Source organism: Astyanax mexicanus, chromosome 5 (genome assembly GCF_023375975.1).
Source record: "Astyanax mexicanus isolate ESR-SI-001 chromosome 5, AstMex3_surface, whole genome shotgun sequence".
Classification (NCBI taxonomy): Eukaryota; Metazoa; Chordata; class Actinopteri; order Characiformes; family Acestrorhamphidae; genus Astyanax; species Astyanax mexicanus.
In genome coordinates this window covers 33,769,750-33,797,316 of record NC_064412.1, presented here as the reverse complement: position 1 = coordinate 33,797,316, position 27,567 = coordinate 33,769,750, and the positions used below count along the sequence as shown (strand labels likewise).

At 36.6% G+C, this 27,567-nt stretch overlaps 2 protein-coding genes across 2 annotated transcripts; one reads left to right on the top strand and one right to left on the bottom strand.

Annotated features, from left to right (window-relative positions):
- Positions 1-7,181: 7,181 nt before the first annotated feature.
- On the bottom strand, positions 7,182-12,188 carry LOC103038830 (gamma-crystallin M2). The gene is made up of 3 exons (XM_007257540.4): positions 12,022-12,188; positions 8,657-8,899; positions 7,182-7,661 (listed from the first exon to the last, which is right to left on the bottom strand). The coding sequence occupies exons 1-3, from the start codon at positions 12,028-12,030 to the stop codon at positions 7,386-7,388; spliced, it is 528 nt and encodes a 175-aa protein (XP_007257602.1). The 5' UTR covers positions 12,031-12,188; the 3' UTR covers positions 7,182-7,385.
- Positions 12,189-13,291: 1,103 nt separating this feature from the next.
- On the top strand, positions 13,292-15,215 carry LOC103038516 (gamma-crystallin M3). The gene is made up of 3 exons (XM_049479616.1): positions 13,292-13,378; positions 14,242-14,481; positions 14,890-15,215. The coding sequence occupies exons 1-3, from the start codon at positions 13,370-13,372 to the stop codon at positions 15,169-15,171; spliced, it is 531 nt and encodes a 176-aa protein (XP_049335573.1). The 5' UTR covers positions 13,292-13,369; the 3' UTR covers positions 15,172-15,215.
- Positions 15,216-27,567: the final 12,352 nt, after the last annotated feature.

The window sequence follows — 27,567 nt, the reverse complement described above, 5'->3', positions numbered from 1 at the left end:
TTTAACACCATCATCAGCAAGCTCACTTCAGCGCCTGTCTTGGCCTATGCCAATTCTCAGCTGCCGTACATTTTGCACACTGATGCAAGCACCACCGGTCTTGGAGCTGCACTTTATCAGGAGCAAGATGGCCAGATAAGAGCTATTGCTTTTGCCAGCCGTGGACTGTCACGTAGTGAATCCCGTTATCCAGCTCATAAACTGGAATTCTTAGCCCTTAAATGGGCTGTGACTGAAAAATTCAGCGATTATCTTTATGGGAACTCTTTTACAGTAATCACTGACAGCAACCCCCTAACTTACATCCTCACCTCAGCAAAACTGGACGCGACAAGCTACAGGTGGTTATCTGCCCTATCCACCTTCTCTTTCAAACTCCAGTATCGCCCAGGTAAACACAATTTGGACGCAGATGCTCTTTCAAGACGTCCTCATGACACTGAGCTGGACGACCCTACCTCCCAAAAAGAGCAAGACAGAATCCACCAATTTACACTGCAGCATCTGCCTGAGTTTGATAATGACACCCGAGTTGGTCCTGAAGTAGTTCAAGCCATTTGTGAAGCCCGTCTTGTACGTCAACCTTCTGACTCTGCATCAGAAAGCTCCAGTGTTCCATTGGTGGAGTCCCTTGCAGCCCATCCAGATTCCATGCCTGATGGTTTTGTGCAAGGAGAGCATTTTGATGGATTCCCGGTCATTTCTAAGGTGTCCAAGGAAGAAGTCCGTGAAAAACAGAGATCTGACTCTGTTATTCGGGAAGTGATCTCCTCTCTAGAAGGGGGAGGGGTGCCATCTCCTTCTGTGAAGAGGGAGATTCCACAACTTTCTCTTATGTGCAGAGAGTGGAACAGATTACTTTTAATAAATGGAATACTGTACAGGAAAAGACAAGAAGGTCCAGAGGTGCAGTATCAGTTGGTTCTGCCTGAAGAATGGAGAGAAACAGTTATGACCAGCCTACACGATGACATGGGTCACTTAGGCATAGAACGCACCCTTGATCTAGTGAGGTCACGATTCTATTGGCCTAGAATGGCAGTTGAAGTTGACCAAAAGATCAAAACCTGCCGTCAATGTGTTCTCCGTAAAGCACCATTGGAGAAAGCAGCCCCCTTAGTGAATATTCGAGCCAGCAGACCTTTAGAGCTGGTATGCATGGATTTCCTTTCTATTGAACCTGACCGCAGTAACACTAAAGATGTCTTGGTAATCACTGATTTCTTTACTAAATATGCAGTAGCAGTACCTACTCCCAACCAGAAGGCAAGAACAGTTGCTAAATGCTTATGGGAGAACTTTATAGTTCACTACGGCATCCCAGAAAGACTACACAGTGATCAAGGCCCTGACTTCGAATCAAAGACCATCAAAGAGCTGTGCGAAGTCATTGGTACCCGGAAGGTGCGTACCTCACCGTATCACCCAAGGGGAAATCCAGTTGAACGCTTTAACCGAACTCTGTTGAGCATGCTCGGAACCCTGAAAGGAGAGCAGAAGTCACATTGGCGTGATTTTGTGAAGCCTTTAGTGCATGCTTATAACTGCACAAAACACGAAAGCACTGGATATACTCCCTACGAGCTCATGTTCGGAAGAAAGCCCCGATTACCAATTGACCTTGCCTTTGATGTGTCATTGAGTCAACAGAAAGGAACATCCCACTCTCAGTATGTAAAACATCTGAAAACACAACTGGAAGAGAGTTATAAGTTGGCTATGGGGAATGCTGCAAAGATGGCGGAGAAAAACAAGACCAGGTTTGATAAAAAGGTAACTGAGTCTATCCTAGACAAAGATGACCGGGTACTGGTCAGAAATGTGAAATTGAGAGGCAAGCACAAATTAGCTGATAAGTGGGAATCGACTGTCCATGTTGTGGTGCAACGTGCTGGAGAACTTCCTGTGTACACAGTCAGGCCAGAAAACAAAGAGGGACCATTGCGTACACTGCACAGGGACTTACTCCGACCTTGCAATTTCCTGTCAGTGGCCGAAGAAGATTCCCCTAAAGCTAAAGTAAGGAGGCCTCGAACACGCACAGTCTTACACAAGAGCGACTCAGAAGAATCAGAGCCCGGTTCAGATTCAGACGACAATCCTGTTTACTACTACACAGGTTCTTTAAGGCCTGAGCCAGTGGAAGTCATTCGGATCCACGAGAGCAAAGATCTGGTATCCATACCTGTTCCTGAAGTACAGCCTAAACTGATAGCCAGTCAGCCAATTCCTGACTTTTGTGCTGAAGACTCACATCAGAAAAACCCTGAACATTCACCTGAGATAAACTCTGGATACTCACCTGAGAAAATTCCTGAAAACCTACCTGATGAAATTCCTGAAAACTTACCTGAAAGAACTGAAGTTGATGCTTACTTACCTGTATCTGATCAAACTGCAACCCAGGATACACTGGAACTTATTGAGTCTGTGGAAAGAGTAGAAGAGAATGACGAGGTTCAGCAACAGTTCATGAATGCATCCGAAGACAGTGAAACTGAAATCCCTGTAAGGCATTCCACAAGGCGTAGAGAAAAGGCTAAGAGGCTAACATATCCTGAACTAGGTAATCCCCTTGTCTCCATAGTGCAATCTCTATTCCAAGGTTTAAGCACTGCCCTTACTCAATCTCTCATGGAAACCCCCTATGTAGACCCAAGCCAACCTGCTAGAAATGCCCCATCATCCCATGCACAGGGACGTGCATACAGTTTACGGCGGGAGGGTGTAACCCAGGTTTAGAACACGTAGAGTCAATGCAATTCATTAATTATAATTTATTTAAAATAAATAAATAAATTACATTATAGACATAATAATGAGACTAAATAAAACTAAATAAATAGGTTAGAACATAAATCTAATTAATTTGAAGCATCTAATACGTAAAAGATTATTTAATTTGGGAAAATAAACATAACAGGAATTATTATTAATGATCCTTAACAATAATAATTAAAAAAAATAATTAAAACTATTATTAAAAGTCAGTGGCGATTCCAGGAACGCCCACTGCGCAAAAATCTAGCCAATAAAGGTAAATTAGAAGTTCACTGCGCAAAAATCTAGCCAATGATAAGTGTAAGTCTAGCTAGCTATGGTAGCCAATCAGCAGCCAAGTGGGAGTGGCCACGGGTTCCCGCACGGCCAGAAGCTCAGTCGGACGTCGGGGTGAAGATAGGAAGGATCGCGGTGCGGCAATCGCGCTAAAATTGAGCAAAAACGCTAAAAAAATTAAGCACTTTAAGTGTGAGTACTCTTCACTAGAAGCTGCTTGCAGCCAGTATTAAAGCTTGGTTAGCTTAATAAGAGTTTGTAAAGCTAATTAAAACCGTCAGAGTAGAGGATTAAGGTGAACTGCTGAGTCAGTTGGATTTCATGTGCACAAGATCGCGTTTCATGCCGGGTTGCCAGATTGGTGAAACTTAAACATTCACGATTGGATTTGGCCAGGTTTCTATGGGATGAGACTGACTGCTAAGGACATTCTGCCCAGTCACATGTATACCTGTTGCCTGGGAAAACAAGATGGCGAGCCACAGCCCATGAGGACAACTTAACTGAGCTTGAGTATTTTTTTATTTTTTCCCCCAGGACTATATTTTTTCTTTTTTGAGAGGGTAACTCTTTAAAGTACTGAAGGACAGAGTTCTGATAGACGGTTGAACATTTCTCTAAAGAAAAAAAAGGACAGCTTTTCTCAATTTTTCAATTTTTTTTTAATCTGAAAAAAAACAACACTCATAAGGGGAAATTATTTGAAGCACACCAAGTAATGGTTATTGTAACTGGAATTCTTCTGTTCATTTCCAAGGTTAAGAGTTTGCACTACCTGTTTAATTGTTTTGGGTTGGAATTTTGTTAATATTGTGAGGATTCTGTGTTAAAAGGATACTACTCTGGTATTTAGTATTTCAAATGGTCACTAAGGTACAATTCTAAACCTACAACTAAACTATATATAAGGTTTAATACAACTTACCAAATAATATATAGGAGCTAAACTACCTCATATACTAAAATTAAACCCTTAAATAATGATACTATTTATATATATATATATACTTACCTAAAGCTTCTGAAATAAAACAATACTTACCTAGATACTTACCTCCAACACTAAACCAAAATCCTAAAACCTTTTAAATGATAATACTTACCTTAATACTCACCTATATCCTAAAAGTTGTGACCATACTTACCTGAGGACTGAGTAACACCTGAAATAAGAAATAACAAACATTAGCACTGAGTGATAAGTGACACTTAATATAAAAAGAGAGTTCTAAGGTACTTACCTGTTTAAGTTCCTACTGGATGTTCATTTTATTTCTTTCTTTCTGAGCCTTTCACTTGAACCATTATTTTTTTTCTGATTTATTTATTTTTTATATATGGTGAAGTAAATACTAATTTTGTCAATACAATCACTACCTTTACCATACACACGGTCTTGTGTCTCTCCTTTCAACTGCTCCTAGAGCGAACCTAACTGGTCCAAAGTTCTTTTAGTTCTGTACAAGTAGTTTTTTTTAATTTTCTGTGAGTACAGATTGGGTTCTTGTAATCAAGCTATTAGCATAGTGTAGCTTCCTTACAGGAAGCTAGGGGTTACACAAGCATTAAAAAGATCGCTAGTAGTTTGTCTCAGTAGCTAGCTAGCTGGTGGAGCAGACAGCAGGGGATGCAGCATTTAAGGCGGTTCAGAAAATAAAATAAAATAAAAGCTAATAAAAGCTCCCCATCAGAGATGATTAAGGAATGAACCATAATAATTAATTTCTGCACCATCTTCCCTCTTTCTGAAGACATACACTGCCCTAAAGTTAAATAAAGCGAATTAAACAAAACTGTAATTCTTAAAATTTCCTTTAAAGTCAAACTTGCGCTGGATGTTAATCTACACAGATTTATCTCCTGAAGATTTCCAGATTTAAAACCGGGTGCAGCAGCATTAGCATTAGTTGCTAACTGCTAGATTTAGCCGTGGTTAGCGCTAGTAAATGCTGGCCAGCACGCTATACTGAGGAACCCTGAGTGTTCAGGTGAGCCAGTGTGATATTAGCTAGGTAGATTTTGTATCATTTAGCTTGTTTTAACACTGTTAACACGCAGACTACAGTTCGATATACTCACCTCATAATGCCGAAAGAGCTAGCGTTTAGCATGGTTAGAAGCTAATGCTAATCCTGCTCCAGTCTTGGTGCTGGAGAACTAAACTGATTCTTCTGTATAGATTAGGGTGACCATATTTTTATTTGGGTAAACCAGGACACCTGGCTAAATTACGTCAACACCTAATTTGCATAATACATGTTTTTGAAGCTGTAAAGGATTAAGGTTGTGGGAGTGAAAAAAGTGAGTAAAAAACACCTTAAATGTGTTCGAAATTATACAAATGAACAACTTCTTAGGCCGTCATTCTTTTACAATAACTTCATTTTTACATGAATTACATAAATGAGTTTTTTTGACATGTTCTTAAATGTTATTATAAGAGCAGCAGTTAGACTGAACTGTTATTCCACTGTTTTAGGAATAAGAAGCATATTTTTACTCTAATGTAAATAGTTTATATATATATATATATCAATTAACATAAATTCTTAGTACATTACTAATATACCTGGTGTATAATAGTGGTACAGTTGTAATACTTAATACATGTATAATAATATTACTGGAGGAATATTAAAAATATGGGGTTACATACATGAAGTAATATGTTTAAATGTTACTTAAGTATATTTAAATGTTACTTAAGTATATCTAGAATAGTTACATTTTAGTACAGTTAAGTAACTTAACACAATTTAAGTAAGATTTTTGTACTATTTTATACAATTAAAGTATAACAAGTACAATATTATTTTAGCATTTAACATAAGTTGACCTAGCTGGCCTTAAAATACTGAACTGATGCATTTCCAAGAAATCCATAAGAAGACCAGTAGACTTCTGGATATTATTTGTATTTATATTTGGAAATAAAAGTTATTTACTTATATTTTGCATTTTTTGTTGGTGTCAGATTATTTATTTATTTATGCTAATTAACTCTTTTAGACCTATATTATGATTCAGTGATGGAAAAATATAAAAATGCTCTTTTCTGACTGTGATTAACACAAACAAATATGCTACTATTCTAATGTAAACTCTGTGTAAAAATTAAATACAATTAATTAAATATTTAATTGCTTTTTAATGTCTATTGCATTGGAGGCCTGTGCTTAACATTTTATTTGATATTTGACATTGATATACCTTTTTATTTTAAAAACATCCCTAATCATAATAAAAAGTGTTATAAATAACATAAAATTTGTAAAAATAATAAAAAGAGCTCTTTCTTTGCCTCATTGACTCTAGTGCTGCCATGCCATAATGTCTGAGTTAAGTGTTGACTTTTTTCAGTGCAATGGGAGGGGCTAAGCTACTGTTTAATTGACTTATAAACTTTTTTATTGGCTGGTTGATGGCCTATTCAGATGAAAATATGTCTCAATTAGAGCTATGCGCAACAAAACATCTTTAAAAAATGTGATGTCCATTGTAATGGTTGCAAGGTCTGAAAGGGTTAATGCAGGTTGAGTTTCAATATTATAGTATTAGGCAGTGTTTGACTACTAGATGTCCAGTGGTATGAAAAAGTTTGGGCACCCCTGATAATTTTCATGATTTTTCTTTACACAGTGCTATTTGAGAAGTTAAATTAAGTTTTTAGGATTTACAGAAAGTGTGCAATACTTCTTTAAACAAAATTAGGCAGGTGCATACCTTTAATCACTAATTATTGGAACACAAAATTAATTTGACAAGCTCATTGACCATTGACCTACATATACAGATGAATCCAATAATAAGAAAGGGTTAAAGTGGCCACTTTTTTGTCCTCTTTTCATCTTCTCAACATGGGAGCCTCAAAACAACTCTCAAATGACCTGAAAACAAAGATTGTTCTACGTTTAAGGGAAGGATATAAAAAGCTCAAATCTCAGAGATTTTGGCTGTCAGTTTTCATTGTGAGGAACATAGTGAGGAAATGAAAGACCACAGGCACAGTTCTAGTTAAGGCCTGAAAGGCAGATCAGAGGTGAAGGATGGTGAGAACAGTCACTTTATATAATTATGTGAAAATGTGCATGCATGCACAAAAAATCCACAAGACAACAGTTACAATGAAAGATTTTGGACTTTATTTGCGATTTAGTGAGTCATTGAATTTTTTAAGGAGCTTCTTTTATTGAGCTGTCTTTACCTTTGTTTGCACGGACAACTGAATGATCAGTCATAACAAACAAGTTCGACTGAAGCTCCCGCTTTATTGCTTTGATTGTTGTCAAGCTGTTGGTGAAGCCAATGGTCAGGTGAGGTAATCCTTCCTAAAACTCTGTGATTCTGTGGAAGGAGCCCAGCGCGGAACTGACCGCTTTCCAGTCAGTGTATTTCCTGTAGTCCCCGCGCTCCACAAAGTACTGCCGACCCCTGTAGCCTGGCAGCTCGTAGAAAACCCAGGCACCCTGCAGCACCACACAGGAGAAGACCTCCCGAAACTTGAAGGCCTCCTGGACGGAAGGGCAATCCTCAGTGCACTCCACCATCTGACCTCCGAAATCTGGCCTTTCGTACAGTCTCAGCCTCCATGCGTTCCCATAGACCTGCAGGTAAAACCACAGCAAGCGTGTTAATGTACATGCTGTTCTCCTCCTGCTATTGTTCTGGTTGTAATAAGTGACAGATTGAAAGATGAGCCTGATTAAAAAATACTGTGTTAATATATACTGTAAGAGCCCTTATCTAACTTTTAAAACTGAATCAGGTAAATGAATTAAGCATCTGATTCATGTTTTTTTTTCTTACGTAATAAAGAGGATACATATACACAAATGATACAGCGGCTATTAAATAACTTGTTTTTATCCCAAAAGAGCCCATGGAGATTTATTTATCACAGACACTTTAAATGATGTGTACAATTTCTTACAGCACATTCTTAGTCATTATAACTCATGAAGTTACTTAACAGACATATACTGAACATCCTGGGATGATCACAGGACAGTGTGTGAATGTGAATGTGCTACTCTGTCCTTGTTTGCAGAATGTAGGTGTACTGGGTTAGTTGTGAAGATAAAACTAGCTCATTTTAAAAGTGTAGTTTTGCTTCTACAGGACTGTTCCAAACATTTAACCATTCAAATAACCATTCCTTTAATCCAGTGTTTTATGCCCATATAACTAGTTCTGATCTGAAAAAAATGATCATGCATTCACACACTGCGCTGGAATGTTCAGTATGTGTCACTTGGGGGTGTCTTGAATTCAAATTAAGGACAGAGTGCTGTAAGGAACTGAGTTTTTCCGGTTGTGAATAAGGATTGTTTACCACTAGAAACCTGTCATATGAAAGGTTGAATGGTTGTTACGTATACTGCACCAGAGACTTAGCCCAAAAGTGTTTCATTGTATTATACATCCCTGTATTATTAGCATTATGACAATAAAGTTGAATATAAAGAAATTGAATTGAATAAAAGCTACAGATCATCCCCTACTTGCTTTCTCAGCAGAATCTGAACATGCTCCCAAATGGCACAATATGTCTAAACTATTTTTCAGATTAAATAAATGATGTAACTAGTTTATCCCTCACGTTCTTGATGCAGCGGCAGGATCGAATGCTGTCGCTGAGGCCCATCCACTGCTGGTGGTCAGCATAGTCGCCGGGGCTCAGGACGTACTGGTAACCCTTGTAGTTCGGTTTTTCATACAGCACCCATGAGCCACTCTCCACCCGGACAGAGTTACAGCGGGTGAAGAAAGAGAGCAGGTCTGTGCAGTCACCGCTGGTCTCATAGCAGCGGCCTTGGAAGTTTTTCTCTTCAAAAAATGTGATCTGGAAACAAGGAGAGAGACTAATAATAATGACAACAATAATAATAATAATACCCAGGAAAAAAGTCTGGCTTTTCCAGGCTTCACAAATCTGTGTCTGTCTGCAAATATACCTGCAAGCTGCCAGTAGGTCAGTTTATTAATAGATTTACCTCAGTATTGTTACAGAAAAGAACTGGGCCAGGAACAAATACACAGTTTTAACGCATTCTTACATGTGTACCAATTAAAAACGTCAGGAATGGCTTCAGGAGTTTTTTTTATGTATAACCAACACTGCTCCCATACTGTTCCACCAGTATAACCAACCCAAATACCAAAAATCACTTGAGTAATTTTCAGGCTGAACAACACAAGCCAAACCTAAGTTGCACCGGACCAAATCCAGTTTGAATCCTTTTCTGAGTCTGGCCCAAATCAATCAGCGTTTATTTAGACAAAATTTCAGTGCAGTCAAACAATAACAAGGCATTATGGGCCCTATCGTACAGCCATCACAATACCCGTCAACATTCGATTTTCACACCTTGTGTTCGCGCTGTTAAAATAGCGTAAATGATGGGCATGGTGGTCTGAAAGTGATACATTTCTGGAGTGTTTCTTTCTTGGCAGCGGAAAACACAGGTGTGCCACTGACCTATTTAAACCCTGCACGTTGCATGGTTGATGGCTTGCTTATAGATTGCGAAATTAGACGCTTCAAGTGATAAAAATAAAAACAGCACTTAGAAACATAGAGGAAAACAGTCAGCTAATAAACATTAAAAGAAAGTAAAATGATGTGTAAATTATATAGAATGATCAAATAAAGATAAAAAAATTAATTAAAAATGAAATAAACAAAAATAAAACAAGAACTAAAAAGTAATGTAATTAAGATTAAGGAAAACATACAGGCTGTGTGGAGGTGGGTAGAAACTAAAAGTGACACCAGTGAGTGGTACTGCTTCTTGTAGTAAATTCCAGTTCACTGGAGTTCAATGAAAACTCTGTGTACCTGGCATCTGAGGGTTTAAGAGATACAGGGTACACCCGTAATGAAAATAAACATCCAGCTTAAGTAATACAATATACTCAGTTAGTTAATACTTAGAGTCACAGTTATTAAAAGACGAGGAGAATTTTGCGTAAACAACTGTGTTTTGAGCACAGCATTAAATATCAGGGTCTTGTGGAACACAATTTCCTCAGCCATAAACTTATATCCACCATCTTCTCAGAAGATGAGCTAAATTTGCTAGTTAGCTAATAAATAAATATTTAGGGCTCCAGTAAAGGCGGTGTGCTGTGAGGTTTACCCGCTACACTCACCCTGTGTTCCTGCACGCTTAGATTAGCTCTTAAGCTAACAACTTCTCCCACAGACTCACCCGTCTGTTTCATCAGAGCGCCAGAGCCAAATTCCCCCCCACACAGAGGTAAGAGCAGACGTATGAGTGTTTAGGTGGATGTGGAAAATTCATCTCCTTCAACCACAGACTTAGCTCCTCTTCTCTGTAAGGCAGTGGATATAACTTAGCTAAGCTAGCTCCACATAGCACTCCTCTCTTTTTTTTTGTTTGTGAATGCTGGTTAGCATAGCTGGCCACTTAATGATTTGTGTGCACAGCAGTATCTACTTCAGACTGCATTTATTTTAAATACTGAACTGACCAGATATTCAAACACAAATGCGTAAGAAACAAACCTTTTAAAGTGGGCATGGCAGATTAAGCAAGTCAGGTCATCTTTGCAATACTGGAATCCGAATGTTGGATTACCATTTCAGAAACATATTTTAATCACTGATAAAACATTATGTCAATGTTTTATAAACTCATATTGAGTTTATAGTGTTCCACTCTGTAATGCACAAAAAAAAAGTTTTTTTTGACTTGTTATGACTATTGCGTCTGAGCACATCTCCACAGTAACTGGCACAGCTACCAGCACACTGATTCTCCTCTGCTGTCTGCACAACCAGCAATCTGATTGGCTGTTTATGCTAAAGGGCAGGACTTTGTCCTATAACTTGTGCTGGATCTTCTCATTAATAAGGCAGATACACAGTATTTGCAGCATCTGTTACTGACTGATGTTCAGTACAGGGAGCTTTTAAAGGGGAATGAATTTTTCCACTACGTAAACTCTGCATAGCGTAGCAGCTGGCGCCAGGAATAATGGCGCTCGGAGCTGAAGTTCGCGTTATAGGACATAAACAGAGGTTTTTAATAAGCTTCTTTGTATCTTCAAACTGGAACTGTAATAAGCACTTTTGAAATTATTAACGCCTTGTTTTAAATTTCAGGGCTCTCCAGATTCTAGCAAGGAGGTGTGGAACTACTTTTAGCCTGGATAACGGTGGAAAAATCGATTTATCGCGGCAAATTATGCCCGGTGTCACCCATTCTGAAGGTGTTTGGACAAACTGTTACAATTTCTGGATCTCATAATGCTGTGGGAGAACGTAGGTGTGCTGGGAGCAGCCAACACTGTTCCCAGACTGTACAATCAACACCAACAGATTGTATAACCAACACTGCTTCCAGATTGTACAGCCAACACTGTTCCTAGACTGTACAACCTACACTGCGCCCAGACTGTACAACCTACACTGCGCCCAGACTGTACAACCAACACTGCTCCCAGACTGTACAATCAACATCAACAGATTGTACAAACAACGCTGCTTCCAGACTGTACAACCAACACCAACAGATTGTACAAACACTGCTTCCAACCAACACTGCTCCCAGACTGTACAACCAACACTGGTCCCAGACAGTACAACCAACACTGCTCCCAGACAGTACAACCAACACTGCTCTAAGATTGTACAACCAACACTGCTCCCAGATACCTTGACTTTGTCCTCAGTTACCTTTACCCTGTCTTCAGTAACTTTTATTGCCTCTGTCTTCAGGAACCTTTAGTCAGTCTTCAATAACGTTTGCCCTTTCTTCATTATCCATCACCCTGTCTTCATTATTCATCACCCTGTCTTCATTATCCATCACCCTGTCTTCATTATCCATCACCCTGTCTTCATTAACCGTCAGCTTGTCTCCAAGAAATAGTCGCTTGCTAAAACTGTGCAAAGCTTGTAATCCCCTTGCAGCTACAGTCAAGCCGGACTTCACTGACCTTGCCCATGTTTGCTCCGCTGAAGCTCCTTGTCCGCCCTGCAGCGGGGGAAAGTATTTATTTTAAACAAAATGTGCCAACGAAGGGAAAACGATTGTTACCTAAATTAGTCTGAATTTGCATATCAGCAAAGTGATTTGTTCAACTTTGATTTCTCTTTGTTCCGATGTAAGGACTCCGAATTAAACAACTGGCAGTGCACTATAGTGGATAGTATAAAGGCCTAAGGCCAGTCATACTGGTCAACACTGGTCCAATAAACCACAACCAACTGTTGCATTTTAGCATATCTTGAAGACTACCTGCCACCCCAAGGCCCCGTTCACTGCTTTTGAGCTACAGAGGAACAATGTACATTATGTAATGACTGAACAATACATTTAAGCTTGACTTGCTGTAGTTTTTATGTCTTCTTCTTTTCTTAGGTAGGTCCCACCATACCTATAAATAAAATGTAGAGTTTATATAGATTTGTTTACTAATCTAGATTTTTTTCAGACTGATAAAATAATTTTTAACAATCTTAACATATACTTAAGTCCTTTCCTTGTAAATTTGATCCTTTTTTATGTGTAAAACTAATCCAAAAACTAATCCTAAACCTCAAGACAAACAAGTGTGCTCTTAGTCACTGTGCCACAATACAAACATAACCTCGACTACTGACATCCCATCTCACTACACTATTAACATCCCAACAACTTACACAACAATCACTTTATTGCAACAGTGATGAACATGTTTCTCACAAAGCTGTCAGGTCATGCTATGTTTATTTTATAATTAATATCAAATCTTGTTAAGAATTCTTGTCAAGATTTACAGCTCTTGGTGGCAGCTGGTAAGTTTTACTGAAGTCAAACTTCTTTAAAATGCTTCAAAAACATTTAAAAATCTTAAAATCTTTGGTTCACATAAAAAAACCTCTGTGTTCCTACATCCCTATTCAATTCTGAGGGTTTATCTCATTGTATAGCATAAGTCTGATCCAAATATAGAACATATACATAATAAATCAGGTTAAGTAAATCAATTTAATAATTTCCTGTAAGCATAGCAGTAATAAAAACTTTCTAGAGTGCCTAAAAAAGTTTAGTTTTTAAGCACTTCTCGCCAGGTCAGGCTATAGCGAATGTAGGGCGGAGGCCTGAGTAATGGCCAGCGTCCAGAACACTGTGCTTCTGCAGCTGGAAGCCAGTGATAGACATAGAAATTAACAGAAAAGACCAACCTGCTTATTCATCAGGTTTGCCTATTTGAATAACAAAAAGCCATTGCAAAGCCTATCACGTATAAAAGCTACGGTGGACCACGGCCTGTTGGACATCATCCCAGCGTCGAATCAACCATGGGCAAGGTAAGTCAGCATGTTTATGAACCCTGTTGTGTTCTGAACAGCCACAGGACAGGTTAGATATGCGAGCTTAGTGAAGTTGTTTGACAATGTTATATACAGCAGGAATCATCAGTTCTGGTTCTGGAGGACCAGAGTCCAGCACAATTTGGTGATCTACCTTCTTAAACACTCTCAATTGGCCACTTCTTCTGAATTCTTGAAGTAAATGTGATTGTCTTTGCTGTAGTTGCTGTATAACTAAAGTTTTTACTTTTCTTTATTTTATTTTTTATTAACACCATTTTAAATAAGTCCAGTCATAAGTCCTTTAACTGTTACTGTACCGTGTACTGTGAGAACATTTTGTGCTAAATGGCTCCAAACTTACAGTACGACACATTACTCTAAACCATTGATCTCAGCAATAAAAAAGTACAACATTATTTACATTATTTTAACAGATGTAAAACAAAAAAAAACATAAATACAGTAAACATTAACAAGAATTTCTCATTTTTAAAAAACATGGTTTCAGATTTCTCCTGGACACCCCCAGCCATCTCTACAGGGATGTGTTCAATTTCATCACCTGCTTACTTTTTTGATTTATCATCCTTAAAACCCTTATTTACTTAAGATAGCCAGCTCTTGTTATGATGAGAACTATAAATAATCTATCTTGATGAGCTTTGAAGATGTTTTAATGAACACAGTGATGAAAAAATCATTATGTTTTGAATGAATGGTATCTGTATTTATTCCTAAAACATTTGCACAGTATACTAAAGTTTCCAGTTTGAGGATACAAAAAAGCATGAAATTCAATGCAAAAAAGAAAGGCCAAACCAGTATGGAGGTTATATCTGCATTTTTATGTCTGTCAGATTATCTTCTACGAGGAAAGGAACTTCCAGGGTCGCTCCTATGAGACCAGCGGCGACTGCGCTGAGTTGACCTCCTACCTGAGCCGCTGCAACTCCTGCAGGGTGGATAGCGGCTGCTTCATGGTCTACGATCGCTCTAACTTTATGGGGAACCAGTACTTCCTGAGGAGGGGCGAGTATTCTGACTACCAGCGCATGGGCATGACCGATTCCATCCGATCCTGCCGAATGATCCCTCAGGTAGGAACTATACCACAAGACAAGTCAAAATATTTAACCAAAATATGCTTATTTTAAACAGAAGAAAACATATTTATCATGACATACAGAGATGATAAACAAATAATAGTCTCACAGTCTTAATATTCTCCAGTGGAGACCCATATTCACCCACCAACTCAACACCAAGAAGGTGGAACCTCCCCAGTGGAACAAAACTAAGGGCAGCCAGCCATACCACCCATAATTTGTTAACTTTAAAAAAATAACTCTATTGATGTTCAACACTAAAGGTTGAACATCAATATCAACTTCAAAGTGATACATGTTAGCTTGTTTTAGTATTACTCATAGGCAAACTGCACAAATTGGTTATCCAACAAACTCTACACCTTCATCATTCTGTATCTCCTCTCTCAAACTGTGCAGCACCATGGCCCCTTCAGAATGAGGATCTACGAGCGAGAGAACTTCGGTGGCCAGATGCATGAGGTCATGGAGGACTGTGACTCCTTTATGGAGCGTTACCGCATGTCCGAAATCCAGTCCTGCCACGTGATGGACGGCCATTGGCTGATGTACGACCAGCCCCACTATAGAGGCAGGATGATGTATCTGAGGCCTGGAGAGTACAGGAGCTTCAGAGACATGGGCATGAACTCCATGCAGAGGTTCAACTCCATGAGGCGCATCATGGACTCCTGTAATTAATGTGTCTGACCAAAATCTGGCCAATAAACTTTCACATTTCATTATGTTTGTGTGTTGCTTTTTATATTGCCGTGCACTGCACAGAAATAGCTTATTTGTACAAGTACCTGGAAATTCAATAGCCGAAAGCAAGCTAAAAAAACACCATAAGTAGTAATCTAAAGAGGGGTGAAAAAATATTTTTCAAATACATCTCTGGAAAAAATGAAGAGACCAATTCAGTTCTGAATCAGTTTCTCTGATTTTGTATTTATAGGTATATGTTTGAGTAAATTGAATATTGTTGTTTTATTCTATAAACTATGCAAAACATTTCTCCCAAATTCCAAATAAAAATATTGTAATTTAGAGCATTTATTTGAAGAAAAAGAGAAGTAGCTGAAAGAATAAAAAAGAGGCAAAACTTTCAGATCTCAAATAATGCAAAGAAAACAAGTTCCTAATAATAAAGTTTGAGTGGTTCAGAAATCAATATTTGGTGGAATAACCCTGGTTTTTAAACACAGCTATCATGCATCTTGGCATGTTCTCCTACACCAGTCTTACACACTGCTTTTGGATAACTTTATTCCACTCCTGGTGCAGAAATTCAAGCAGTTCAGCTTGGTTTAATGGCTTGTGGTCATCCATCTTCCTCTTGATTATATTACAGAGGTTTTCAATTTGGGAAAATCAAAGTCATTTTAAGTGATCTCTATGGAAGTAAAACAGTGTCACCAGACTTTGAAATTTAAAAGCACTTGAATTTTTAGCACTGAATTATTTTACATTGAATTATTGCATGTGATTTTTTTGGCCTCTGAATTAAACACTTTAATTTTTCAGTATATCATTTTCACTTATTTTATTTTAATGTAAAAAAAAATCAAAAGTAAAAATTCAAGTTTAAAAAATTCAATTAAAATAAATTCAGGTTGCTCAAATTCGACCTGTCAAATTCGACTGCTAAAATACAACGCTCAAAATTCGCTGTCAACATCCGGGACACACAGGATGAGCAATCGATTCAGTCTTCAATCGAGCCAACAACCAGCCAATCACATCACGCTCCGAAGATCACGTGACAGGTAGCGCCTCACAGCCCCCTCCGCTGCTCCTCTCGAGCAGGTGAGTGTAAAACAGCTGAAAACAGGGCATTTACCTCACCACTGTGGCCATGTAATATCACTTAAACGGTGTAGAAATCATCACTTTAACCACGGTTTGCTCTGTGGTTTGTAAACATATTAAATTAAGATAGATATCCAGATATACCTTGTTAAACTAACTAACTAAATAAATAAAGCTCCTCTGTTCATTTCAGAAAGAGCTTCAAACATGAACACTAGATCAATTATTTATAAATACAGCCAGACTGTGTGGAAGATAATTACTACTGTAGAATCTGAGATAGTAACTTAGTTTGCTAAATTATAGCTACCTATCTTGCTAGTTAGCTGTGGGACTGTGTGATTATAGACAAGATACTACCTAGTTAGCGGTTTGTTTAGCAATACCTTATTTACACTTTGCTGCAAAGTATGTTGCTTAGTGTACTGGCCACTGTCTAAATAAATATATTGAGCTATATTACACTTACTGTACCCCTCTCAGGCTGGTCCTCTCATTAAATAAAGGAGATTTATTAGAATTGCTTTTTGTCTCTTTACTAACTAATTTAACAGAGATAATTTAAGATATGACCAGTATTTATTTTATGATATTAATTTTAATGTTTATATTTAATATATATTTTATACATTTGTTAACAATTCAACTCAGGCTTTTACTGAGGATATCAACAGTAAATAATAGTCCTAAAATGCTTGTGTAATTAAAATACAGCATGATTAGTCCTGTTTAATAGTGCATCTCAAAAGTGAAAAATATATATTTGTGTTTAATATTGTTTAGTAAACGGTCACCTTATGTTTAAAGCGACACATTTAACTTTTTTTTATTTTAAGTTTAAACTACATATTCTAGTAAACTGGGTTAAGGTTAGGACAGTAATTCTGGTTTAATGAACTTTTAGCCAGGTACAAATGATTTGGAATATGTCACTTTACATGTAGTGTAATGTATAATTTCTGTTAAATTATGATATTCTCATGATCTTCAGATTTTCTGAGATGCATTAGTAATTGGTTTGTGCCAAAACCAATGCAATAATAATTGCAAAAATGTTTTATATAAATATAAATGAAGTAAATACTGAATCCAAACAACACCAAGTTTAACACAGTCATATTTCTTGTCTTCATTTTCTTAAACAGGATATTTTCTCGCAGAAAAAGAAAGGATAATAAAAGGTAGGTAATGTTCTTAAAATGTTTAATTATATCCATGTATCAAATGCAGTAATTTTTCAAGTTTCTTTTGTATTCCACAGGTTTCCTTTCTCCAAACTTTTAAAGAACAAAAAAAGAAATCCAATTTCATGCAGTCTGTGCTGTGTTTATTTGATTTATTTACATGTGCCATGTTCTGTTTTTCTTTAGTTGTTTACATGTGTTCTGTATTTTTTTTTGTATGTTTTAGGCAGCCTCCCTATATTCTGGCACATCATATCATGTTCATCTTGTTTGTATAAATAATAAAAGCTGTTGCAAATAATGTGGTTCCTATTCATAATCCAAATAATTCTGCATAAAATCCTCAACATATATTGTAAAATAAGCAAACTTTTGTAAAAGAGATTAAAAAGTAAACAGAAAAAATAAATAAATAAATAAATAAATAAATTCCACTTATTTCCCTGAATACCCAGTTTTTCCCATTAAATTTCCCTTGTGTTTTTGATTTCACATACTTTAGACAAGTAACAGTTTCCCAGTGTTCAGTAATGACTACAGAGCCAATACATTAGTGCCTGGGAGACGGGGGCCTTTTAAAGCACGGTCCTATCACGCTTTACTTCTTCATGGTGACTGCTCAGAATTACCCAAAACACCAAAAAACACAAAACAACAACCCACAAACATCTATTTCACCACAAACTAACACCACAATACCTCAGAAAAAATCCTCTGTACATAGTTCCTTCATTTTTAATCAAATTTAAAAATTCAACTGCACCCCATTGCATCATGGGAAAGCCTATGTCACAGATCACATGCCACTGTGTGGGTCAGTGTGTGTTCCTATTATATATATTTAAAAGTACACAGTAAATATAAAGCAAGTGCCACAAAGGAGCTACACTAACTCACTAAAGAGCTCATGACAAACATGTGATTGATAGTAGAACATATATTGTAAAATAAGCAAACTTTTGTAAAAGAGATTAAAAAGTAAACAGAAAAAATAAATAAATAAATTCCACTTATTTCCCTGAATACCCAGTTTTTCCCATTAGATTTCCCTTGTGTTTTTGATTTCACATACTTTAGCCAAGTAACAGTTTCCCAGTGTTCAGTAATGACTACAGAGCCAATACATTAGTGCCTGGGAGACGGGGGCCTTTTAAAGCACGGTCCTATCACGCTTTACTTCTTCATGGTGACTGCTCAGAATTACCCAAAAACACCAAAAAACACAAAACAACAACCCACAAACATCTATTTCACCACAAACTAACACCACAATACCTCAGAAAAAATCCTCTGTACATAGTTCCTTCATTTTTAATCAAATTTAAAAATTCAACTGCACCCCATTGCATCATGGGAAAGCCTATGTCACAGATCACATGCCACTGTGTGGGTCAGTGTGTGTTCCTATTATATATATTTAAAAGTACACAGTAAATATAAAGCAAGTGCCACAAAGGAGCTACACTAACTCACTAAAGAGCTCATGACAAACATGTGATTGATAGTAGAACATATATTGTAAAATAAGGAAACTTTTGTAAAAGAGATTAAACAGTAAACAGAAAAAATAAATAAATAAATTCCACTTATTTCCCTGAATACCCAGTTTTTCCCAGTAGATTTCCCTTGTGTTTTTGATTTCACATACTTTAGCCAAGTAACAGTTTCCCAGTGTTCAGTAATGACTACAGAGCCAATACATTAGTGCCTGGGAGACGGGGGCCTTTTAAAGCACGGTCCTATCACGCTTTACTTCTTCATGGTGACTGCTCAGAATTACCCAAAAACACCAAAAAACACAAAACAACAACCCACAAACATCTATTTCACCACAAACTAACACCACAATACCTCAGAAAAAATCCTCTGTACATAGTTCCTTCATTTTTAATCAAATTTAAAAATTCAACTGCACCCCATTGCATCATGGGAAAGCCTATGTCACAGATCACATGACACTGTGTGGGTCAGTGTGTGTTCCTATTATATATATTTAAAAGTACACAGTAAATATAAAGCAAGTGCCACAAAGGAGCTACACTAACTCACTAAAGAGCTCATGACAAACATGTGATTGATAGTAGAACATATATTGTAAAATAAGCAAACTTTTGTAAAAGAGATTAAAAAGTAAACAGAAAAAATAAATAAATAAATAAACAAATTCCACTTATTTCCCTGAATACCTAGTTTTTCCCAGTAGATTTCCCTTGTGTTTTTGATTTCACATACTTTAGACAAATAACAGTTTCCCAGTGTTCAGTAATGACTACAGAGCCAATACATTAGTGCCTGGGAGACGGGGGACTTTTAAAGCACGGTCCTATCACGCTTTACTTCTTCATGGTGACTGCTCAGAATTACCCAAAACACCAAAAAACACAAAACAACAACCCACAAACATCTATTTCACCACAAACTAACACCACAATACCTCAGAAAAAATCCTCTGTACATAGTTCCTTCATTTTTAATCAAATTTAAAAATTCAACTGCACCCCATTGCATCATGGGAAAGCCTATGTCACAGATCACATGCCACTGTGTGGGTCAGTGTGTGTTCCTATTATATATATTTAAAAGTACACAGTAAATATAAAGCAAGTGCCACAAAGGAGCTACACTAACTCACTAAAGAGCTCATGACAAACATGTGATTGATAGTAGAACATATATTGTAAAATAAGTAAACTTTTGTAAAAGAGATTAAAAAGTAAACAGAAAAAATAAATAAATAAATTCCACTTATTTCCCTGAATACCCAGTTTTTCCCATTAGATTTCCCTTGTGTTTTTGATTTCACATACTTTAGCCAAGTAACAGTTTCCCAGTGTTCAGTAATGACTACAGAGCCAATACATTAGTGCCTGGGAGACGGGGGCCTTTTAAAGCACGGTCCTATCACGCTTTACTTCTTCATGGTGACTGCTCAGAATTACCCAAAAACACCAAAAAACACAAAACAACAACCCACAAACATCTATTTCACCACAAACTAACACCACAATACCTCAGAAAAAATCCTCTGTACATAGTTCCTTCATTTTTAATCAAATTTAAAAATTCAACTGCACCCCATTGCATCATGGGAAAGCCTATGTCACAGATCACATGACACTGTGTGGGTCAGTGTGTGTTCCTATTATATATATTTAAAAGTACACAGTAAATATAAAGCAAGTGCCACAAAGGAGCTACACTAACTCACTAAAGAGCTCATGACAAACATGTGATTGATAGTAGAACATATATTGTAAAATAAGCAAACTTTTGTAAAAGAGATTAAAAAGTAAACAGAAAAAATAAATAAATAAATAAACAAATTCCACTTATTTCCCTGAATACCTAGTTTTTCCCAGTAGATTTCCCTTGTGTTTTTGATTTCACATACTTTAGACAAATAACAGTTTCCCAGTGTTCAGTAATGACTACAGAGACAATACATTAGTGCCTGGGAGACGGGGGACTTTTAAAGCACGGTCCTATCACGCTTTACTTCTTCATGGTGACTGCTCAGAATTACCGAAAACACCAAAAAACACAAAACAACAACCCACAAACATCTATTTCACCACAAACTAACACCACAATACCTCAGAAAAAATCCTCTGTACATAGTTCCTTCATTTTTAATCAAATTTAAAAATTCAACTGCACCCCATTGCATCATGGGAAAGCCTATGTCACAGATCACATGACACTGTGTGGGTCAGTGTGTGTTCCTATTATATATATTTAAAAGTACACAGTAAATATAAAGCAAGTGCCACAAAGGAGCTACACTAACTCACTAAAGAGCTCATGACAAACATGTAATTGATAGTAGAAGAAATATTGTAAAATAAGCAAACTTTTGTAAAAGAGATTAAAAAGTAAACAGAAAAAAAAAAAAATAAATAAACAAATTCCACTTATTTCCCTGAATACCCAGTTTTTCCCATTAGATTTCCCTTGTGTTTTTGATTTCACATACTTTAGCCAAGTAACAGTTTCCCAGTGTTCAGTAATGACTACAGAGCCAATACATTAGTGCCTGGGAGACGGGGGACTTTTAAAGCACGGTCCTATCACGCTTTACTTCTTCATGGTGACTGCTCAGAATTACCCAAAACACCAAAAAACACAAAACAACAACCCACAAACATCTATTTCACCACAAACTAACACCACAATACCTCAGAAAAAATCCTCTGTACATAGTTCCTTCATTTTTAATCAAATTTAAAAATTCAACTGCACCCCATTGCATCATGGGAAAGCCTATGTCACAGATCACATGACACTGTGTGGGTCAGTGTGTGTTCCTATTATATATATTTAAAAGTACACAGTAAATATAAAGCAAGTGCCACAAAGGAGCTACACTAACTCACTAAAGAGCTCATGACAAACATGTGATTGATAGTAGAACATATATTGTAAAATAAGCAAACTTTTGTAAAAGAGATTAAAAAGTAAACAGAAAAAATAAATAAATAAATAAACAAATTCCACTTATTTCCCTGAATACCTAGTTTTTCCCAGTAGATTTCCCTTGTGTTTTTGATTTCACATACTTTAGACAAATAACAGTTTCCCAGTGTTCAGTAATGACTACAGAGCCAATACATTAGTGCCTGGGAGACGGGGGACTTTTAAAGCACGGTCCTATCACGCTTTACTTCTTCATGGTGACTGCTCAGAATTACCCAAAACACCAAAAAACACAAAACAACAACCCACAAACATCTATTTCACCACAAACTAACACCACAATACCTCAGAAAAAATCCTCTGTACATAGTTCCTTCATTTTTAATCAAATTTAAAAATTCAACTGCACCCCATTGCATCATGGGAAAGCCTATGTCACAGATCACATGACACTGTGTGGGTCAGTGTGTGTTCCTATTATATATATTTAAAAGTACACAGTAAATATAAAGCAAGTGCCACAAAGGAGCTACACTAACTCACTAAAGAGCTCATGACAAACATGTAATTGATAGTAGAAGAAATATTGTAAAATAAGCAAACTTTTGTAAAAGAGATTAAAAAGTAAACAGAAAAAATAAATAAATAAATAAATAAATTCCACTTACTTCCCTGAATACCCAGTTTTTCCCATTAGATTTCCCTTGTGTTTTTGATTTCACATACTTTAGCCAAGTAACAGTTTCCCAGTGTTCAGTAATGACTACAGAGCCAATACATTAGTGCCTGGGAGACGGGGGCCTTTTAAAGAACGGTCCTATCACGCTTTACTTCTTCATGGTGACTGCTCAGAATTACCCAAAACACCAAAAAACACAAAACAACAACCCACAAACATCTATTTCACCACAAACTAACACCACAATACCTCAGAAAAAATCCTCTGTACATAGTTCCTTCATTTTTAATCAAATTTAAAAATTCAACTGCACCCCATTGCATCATGGGAAAGCCTATGTCACAGATCACATGACACTGTGTGGGTCAGTGTGTGTTCCTATTATATATATTTAAAAGTACACAGTAAATATAAAGCAAGTGCCACAAAGGAGCTACACTAACTCACTAAAGAGCTCATGACAAACATGTAATTGATAGTAGAAGAAATATTGTAAAATAAGCAAACTTTTGTAAAAGAGATTAAAAAGTAAACAGAAAAAATAAATAAATAAATAAATAAATTCCACTTACTTCCCTGAATACCCAGTTTTTCCCATTAGATTTCCCTTGTGTTTTTGATTTCACATACTTTAGACAAGTAACAGTTTCCCAGTGTTCAGTAATGACTACAGAGCCAATACATTAGTGCCTGGGAGACGGGGGCCTTTTAAAGCACGGTCCTATCACGCTTTACTTCTTCATGGTGACTGCACAGAATTACCCAAAAACACCAAAAAACACAAAACAACAACCCACAAACATCTATTTCACCACAAACTAACACCACAATACCTCAGAAAAAATCCTCTGTACATAGTTCCTTCATTTTTAATCAAATTTAAAAATTCAACTGCACCCCATTGCATCATGGGAAAGCCTATGTCACAGATCACATGACACTGTGTGGGTCAGTGTGTGTTCCTATTATATATATTTAAAAGTACACAGTAAATATAAAGCAAGTGCCACAAAGGAGCTACACTAACTCACTAAAGAGCTCATGACAAACATGTGATTGATAGTAGAACATATATTGTAAAATAAGCAAACTTTTGTAAAAGAGATTAAAAAGTAAACAGAAAAAATAAATAAATAAATAAACAAATTCCACTTATTTCCCTGAATACCTAGTTTTTCCCAGTAGATTTCCCTTGTGTTTTTGATTTCACATACTTTAGACAAATAACAGTTTCCCAGTGTTCAGTAATGACTACAGAGCCAATACATTAGTGCCTGGGAGACGGGGGACTTTTAAAGCACGGTCCTATCACGCTTTACTTCTTCATGGTGACTGCTCAGAATTACCCAAAACACCAAAAAACACAAAACAACAACCCACAAACATCTATTTCACCACAAACTAACACCACAATACCTCAGAAAAAATCCTCTGTACATAGTTCCTTCATTTTTAATCAAATTTAAAAATTCAACTGCACCCCATTGCATCATGGGAAAGCCTATGTCACAGATCATATGACACTGTGTGGGTCAGTGTGTGTTCCTATTATATATATTTAAAAGTACACAGTAAATATAAAGCAAGTGCCACAAAGGAGCTACACTAACTCACTAAAGAGCTCATGACAAACATGTGATTGATAGTAGAACATATATTGTAAAATAAGCAAACTTTTGTAAAAGAGATTAAAAAGTAAACAGAAAAAAAAATAAATAAATAAATTCCACTTATTTCCCTGAATACCCAGTTTTTCCCATTAGATTTCCCTTGTGTTTTTGATTTCACATACTTTAGACAAGTAACAGTTTCCCAGTGTTCAGTAATGACTACAGAGCCAATACATTAGTGCCTGGGAGACGGGGGCCTTTTAAAGCACGGTCCTATCACGCTTTACTTCTTCATGGTGACTGCTCAGAATTACCCAAAACACCAAAAAAACACAAAACAACAACCCACAAACATCTATTTCACCACAAACTAACACCACAATACCTCAGAAAAAATCCTCTGTACATAGTTCCTTCATTTTTAATCAAATTTAAAAATTCAACTGCACCCCATTGCATCATGGGAAAGCCTATGTCACAGATCACATGACACTGTGTGGGTCAGTGTGTGTTCCTATTATATATATTTAAAAGTACACAGTAAATATAAAGCAAGTGCCACAAAGGAGCTACACTAACTCTCTAAAGAGCTCATGACAAACATGTAATTGATAGTAGAAGAAATATTGTAAAATAAGCAAACTTTTGTAAAAGAGATTAAAAAGTAAACAGAAAAAATAAATAAATAAATAAATAAATTCCACTTACTTCCCTGAATACCCAGTTTTTCCCATTAGATTTCCCTTGTGTTTTTGATTTCACATACTTTAGACAAGTAACAGTTTCCCAGTGTTCAGTAATGACTACAGAGCCAATACATTAGTGCCTGGGAGACGGGGGCCTTTTAAAGCACGGTCCTATCACGCTTTACTTCTTCATGGTGACTGCTCAGAATTACCCAAAACACCAAAAAACACAAAACAACAACCCACAAACATCTATTTCACCACAAACTAACACCACAATACCTCAGAAAAAATCCTCTGTACATAGTTCCTTCATTTTTAATCAAATTTAAAAATTCAACTGCACCCCATTGCATCATGGGAAAGCCTATGTCACAGATCACATGACACTGTGTGGGTCAGTGTGTGTTCCTATTATATATATTTAAAAGTACACAGTAAATATAAAGCAAGTGCCACAAAGGAGCTACACTAACTCACTAAAGAGCTCATGACAAACATGTAATTGATAGTAGAACAAATATTGTAAAATAAGCAAACTTTTGTAAAAGAGATTAAAAAGTAAACAGAAAAAAAAAAAATAAATAAATAAATTCCACTTATTTCCCTGAATACCTAGTTTTTCCATTTAGATTTCCCTTGTGTTTTTGATTTCACATACTTTAGACAAGTAACAGTTTCCCAGTGTTCAGTAATGACTACAGAGCCAATACATTAGTGCCTGGGAGACGGGGGCCTTTTAAAGCACGGTCCTATCACGCTTTACTTCTTCATGGTGACTGCTCAGAATTACCCAAAACACCAAAAAACACAAAACAACAACCCACAAACATCTATTTCACCACAAACTAACACCACAATACCTCAGAAAAAATCCTCTGTACATAGTTCCTTCATTTTTAATCAAATTTAAAAATTCAACTGCACCCCATTGCATCATGGGAAAGCCTATGTCACAGATCACATGACACTGTGTGGGTCAGTGTGTGTTCCTATTATATATATTTAAAAGTACACAGTAAATATAAAGCAAGTGCCACAAAGGAGCTACACTAACTCACTAAAGAGCTCATGACAAACATGTAATTGATAGTAGAAGAAATATTGTAAAATAAGCAAACTTTTGTAAAAGAGATTAAAAAGTAAACAGAAAAAAAAAAAATAAATAAATAAATTCCACTTATTTCCCTGAATACCCAGTTTTTCCCATTAGATTTCCCTTGTGTTTTTGATTTCACATACTTTAGACAAGTAACAGTTTCCCAGTGTTCAGTAATGACTACAGAGCCAATACATTAGTGCCTGGGAGACGGGGGCCTTTTAAAGCACGGTCCTATCACGCTTTACTTCTTCATGGTGACTGCTCAGAATTACCCAAAAACACCAAAAAACACAAAACAACAACCCACAAACATCTATTTCACCACAAACTAACACCACAATACCTCAGAAAAAATCCTCTGTACATAGTTCCTTCATTTTTAATCAAATTTAAAAATTCAACTGCACCCCATTGCATCATGGGAAAGCCTATGTCACAGATCACATGACACTGTGTGGGTCAGTGTGTGTTCCTATTATATATATTTAAAAGTACACAGTAAATATAAAGCAAGTGCCACAAAGGAGCTACACTAACTCACTAAAGAGCTCATGACAAACATGTAATTGATAGTAGAACAAATATTGTAAAATAAGCAAACTTTTGTAAAAGAGATTAAAAAGTAAACAGAAAAAAAAATAAATAAATAAATAAATTCCACTTATTTCCCTGAATACCCAGTTTTTCCCATTAGATTTCCCTTGTGTTTTTGATTTCACATACTTTAGACAAGTAACAGTTTCCCAGTGTTCAGTAATGACTACAGAGCCAATACATTAGTGCCTGGGAGACGGGGGCCTTTTAAAGCACGGTCCTATCACGCTTTACTTCTTCATGGTGACTGCTCAGAATTACCCAAAACACCAAAAAACACAAAACAACAACCCACAAACATCTATTTCACCACAAACTAAAACTAAAGCACGGTCCTATCACGCTTTACTTCTTCATGGTGACTGCTCAGAATTACCCAAAAACACCAAAAAACACAAAACAACAACCCACAAACATCTATTTCACCACAAACTAACACCACAATACCTCAGAAAAAATCCTCTGTACATAGTTCCTTCATTTTTAATCAAATTTAAAAATTCAACTGCACCCCATTGCATCATGGGAAAGCCTATGTCACAGATCACATGACACTGTGTGGGTCAGTGTGTGTTCCTATTATATATATTTAAAAGTACACAGTAAATATAAAGCAAGTGCCACAAAGGAGCTACACTAACTCACTAAAGAGCTCATGACAAACATGTAATTGATAGTAGAACAAATATTGTAAAATAAGCAAACTTTTGTAAAAGAGATTAAAAAGTAAACAGAAAAAAATTAAATAAATAAATAAATTCCACTTATTTCCCTGAATACCCAGTTTTTCCCATTAGATTTCCCTTGTGTTTTTGATTTCACATACTTTAGACAAGTAACAGTTTCCCAGTGTTCAGTAATGACTACAGAGCCAATACATTAGTGCCTGGGAGACGGGGGCCTTTTAAAGCACGGTCCTATCACGCTTTACTTCTTCATGGTGACTGCTCAGAATTACCCAAAAACACCAAAAAACACAAAACAACAACCCACAAACATCTATTTCACCACAAACTAA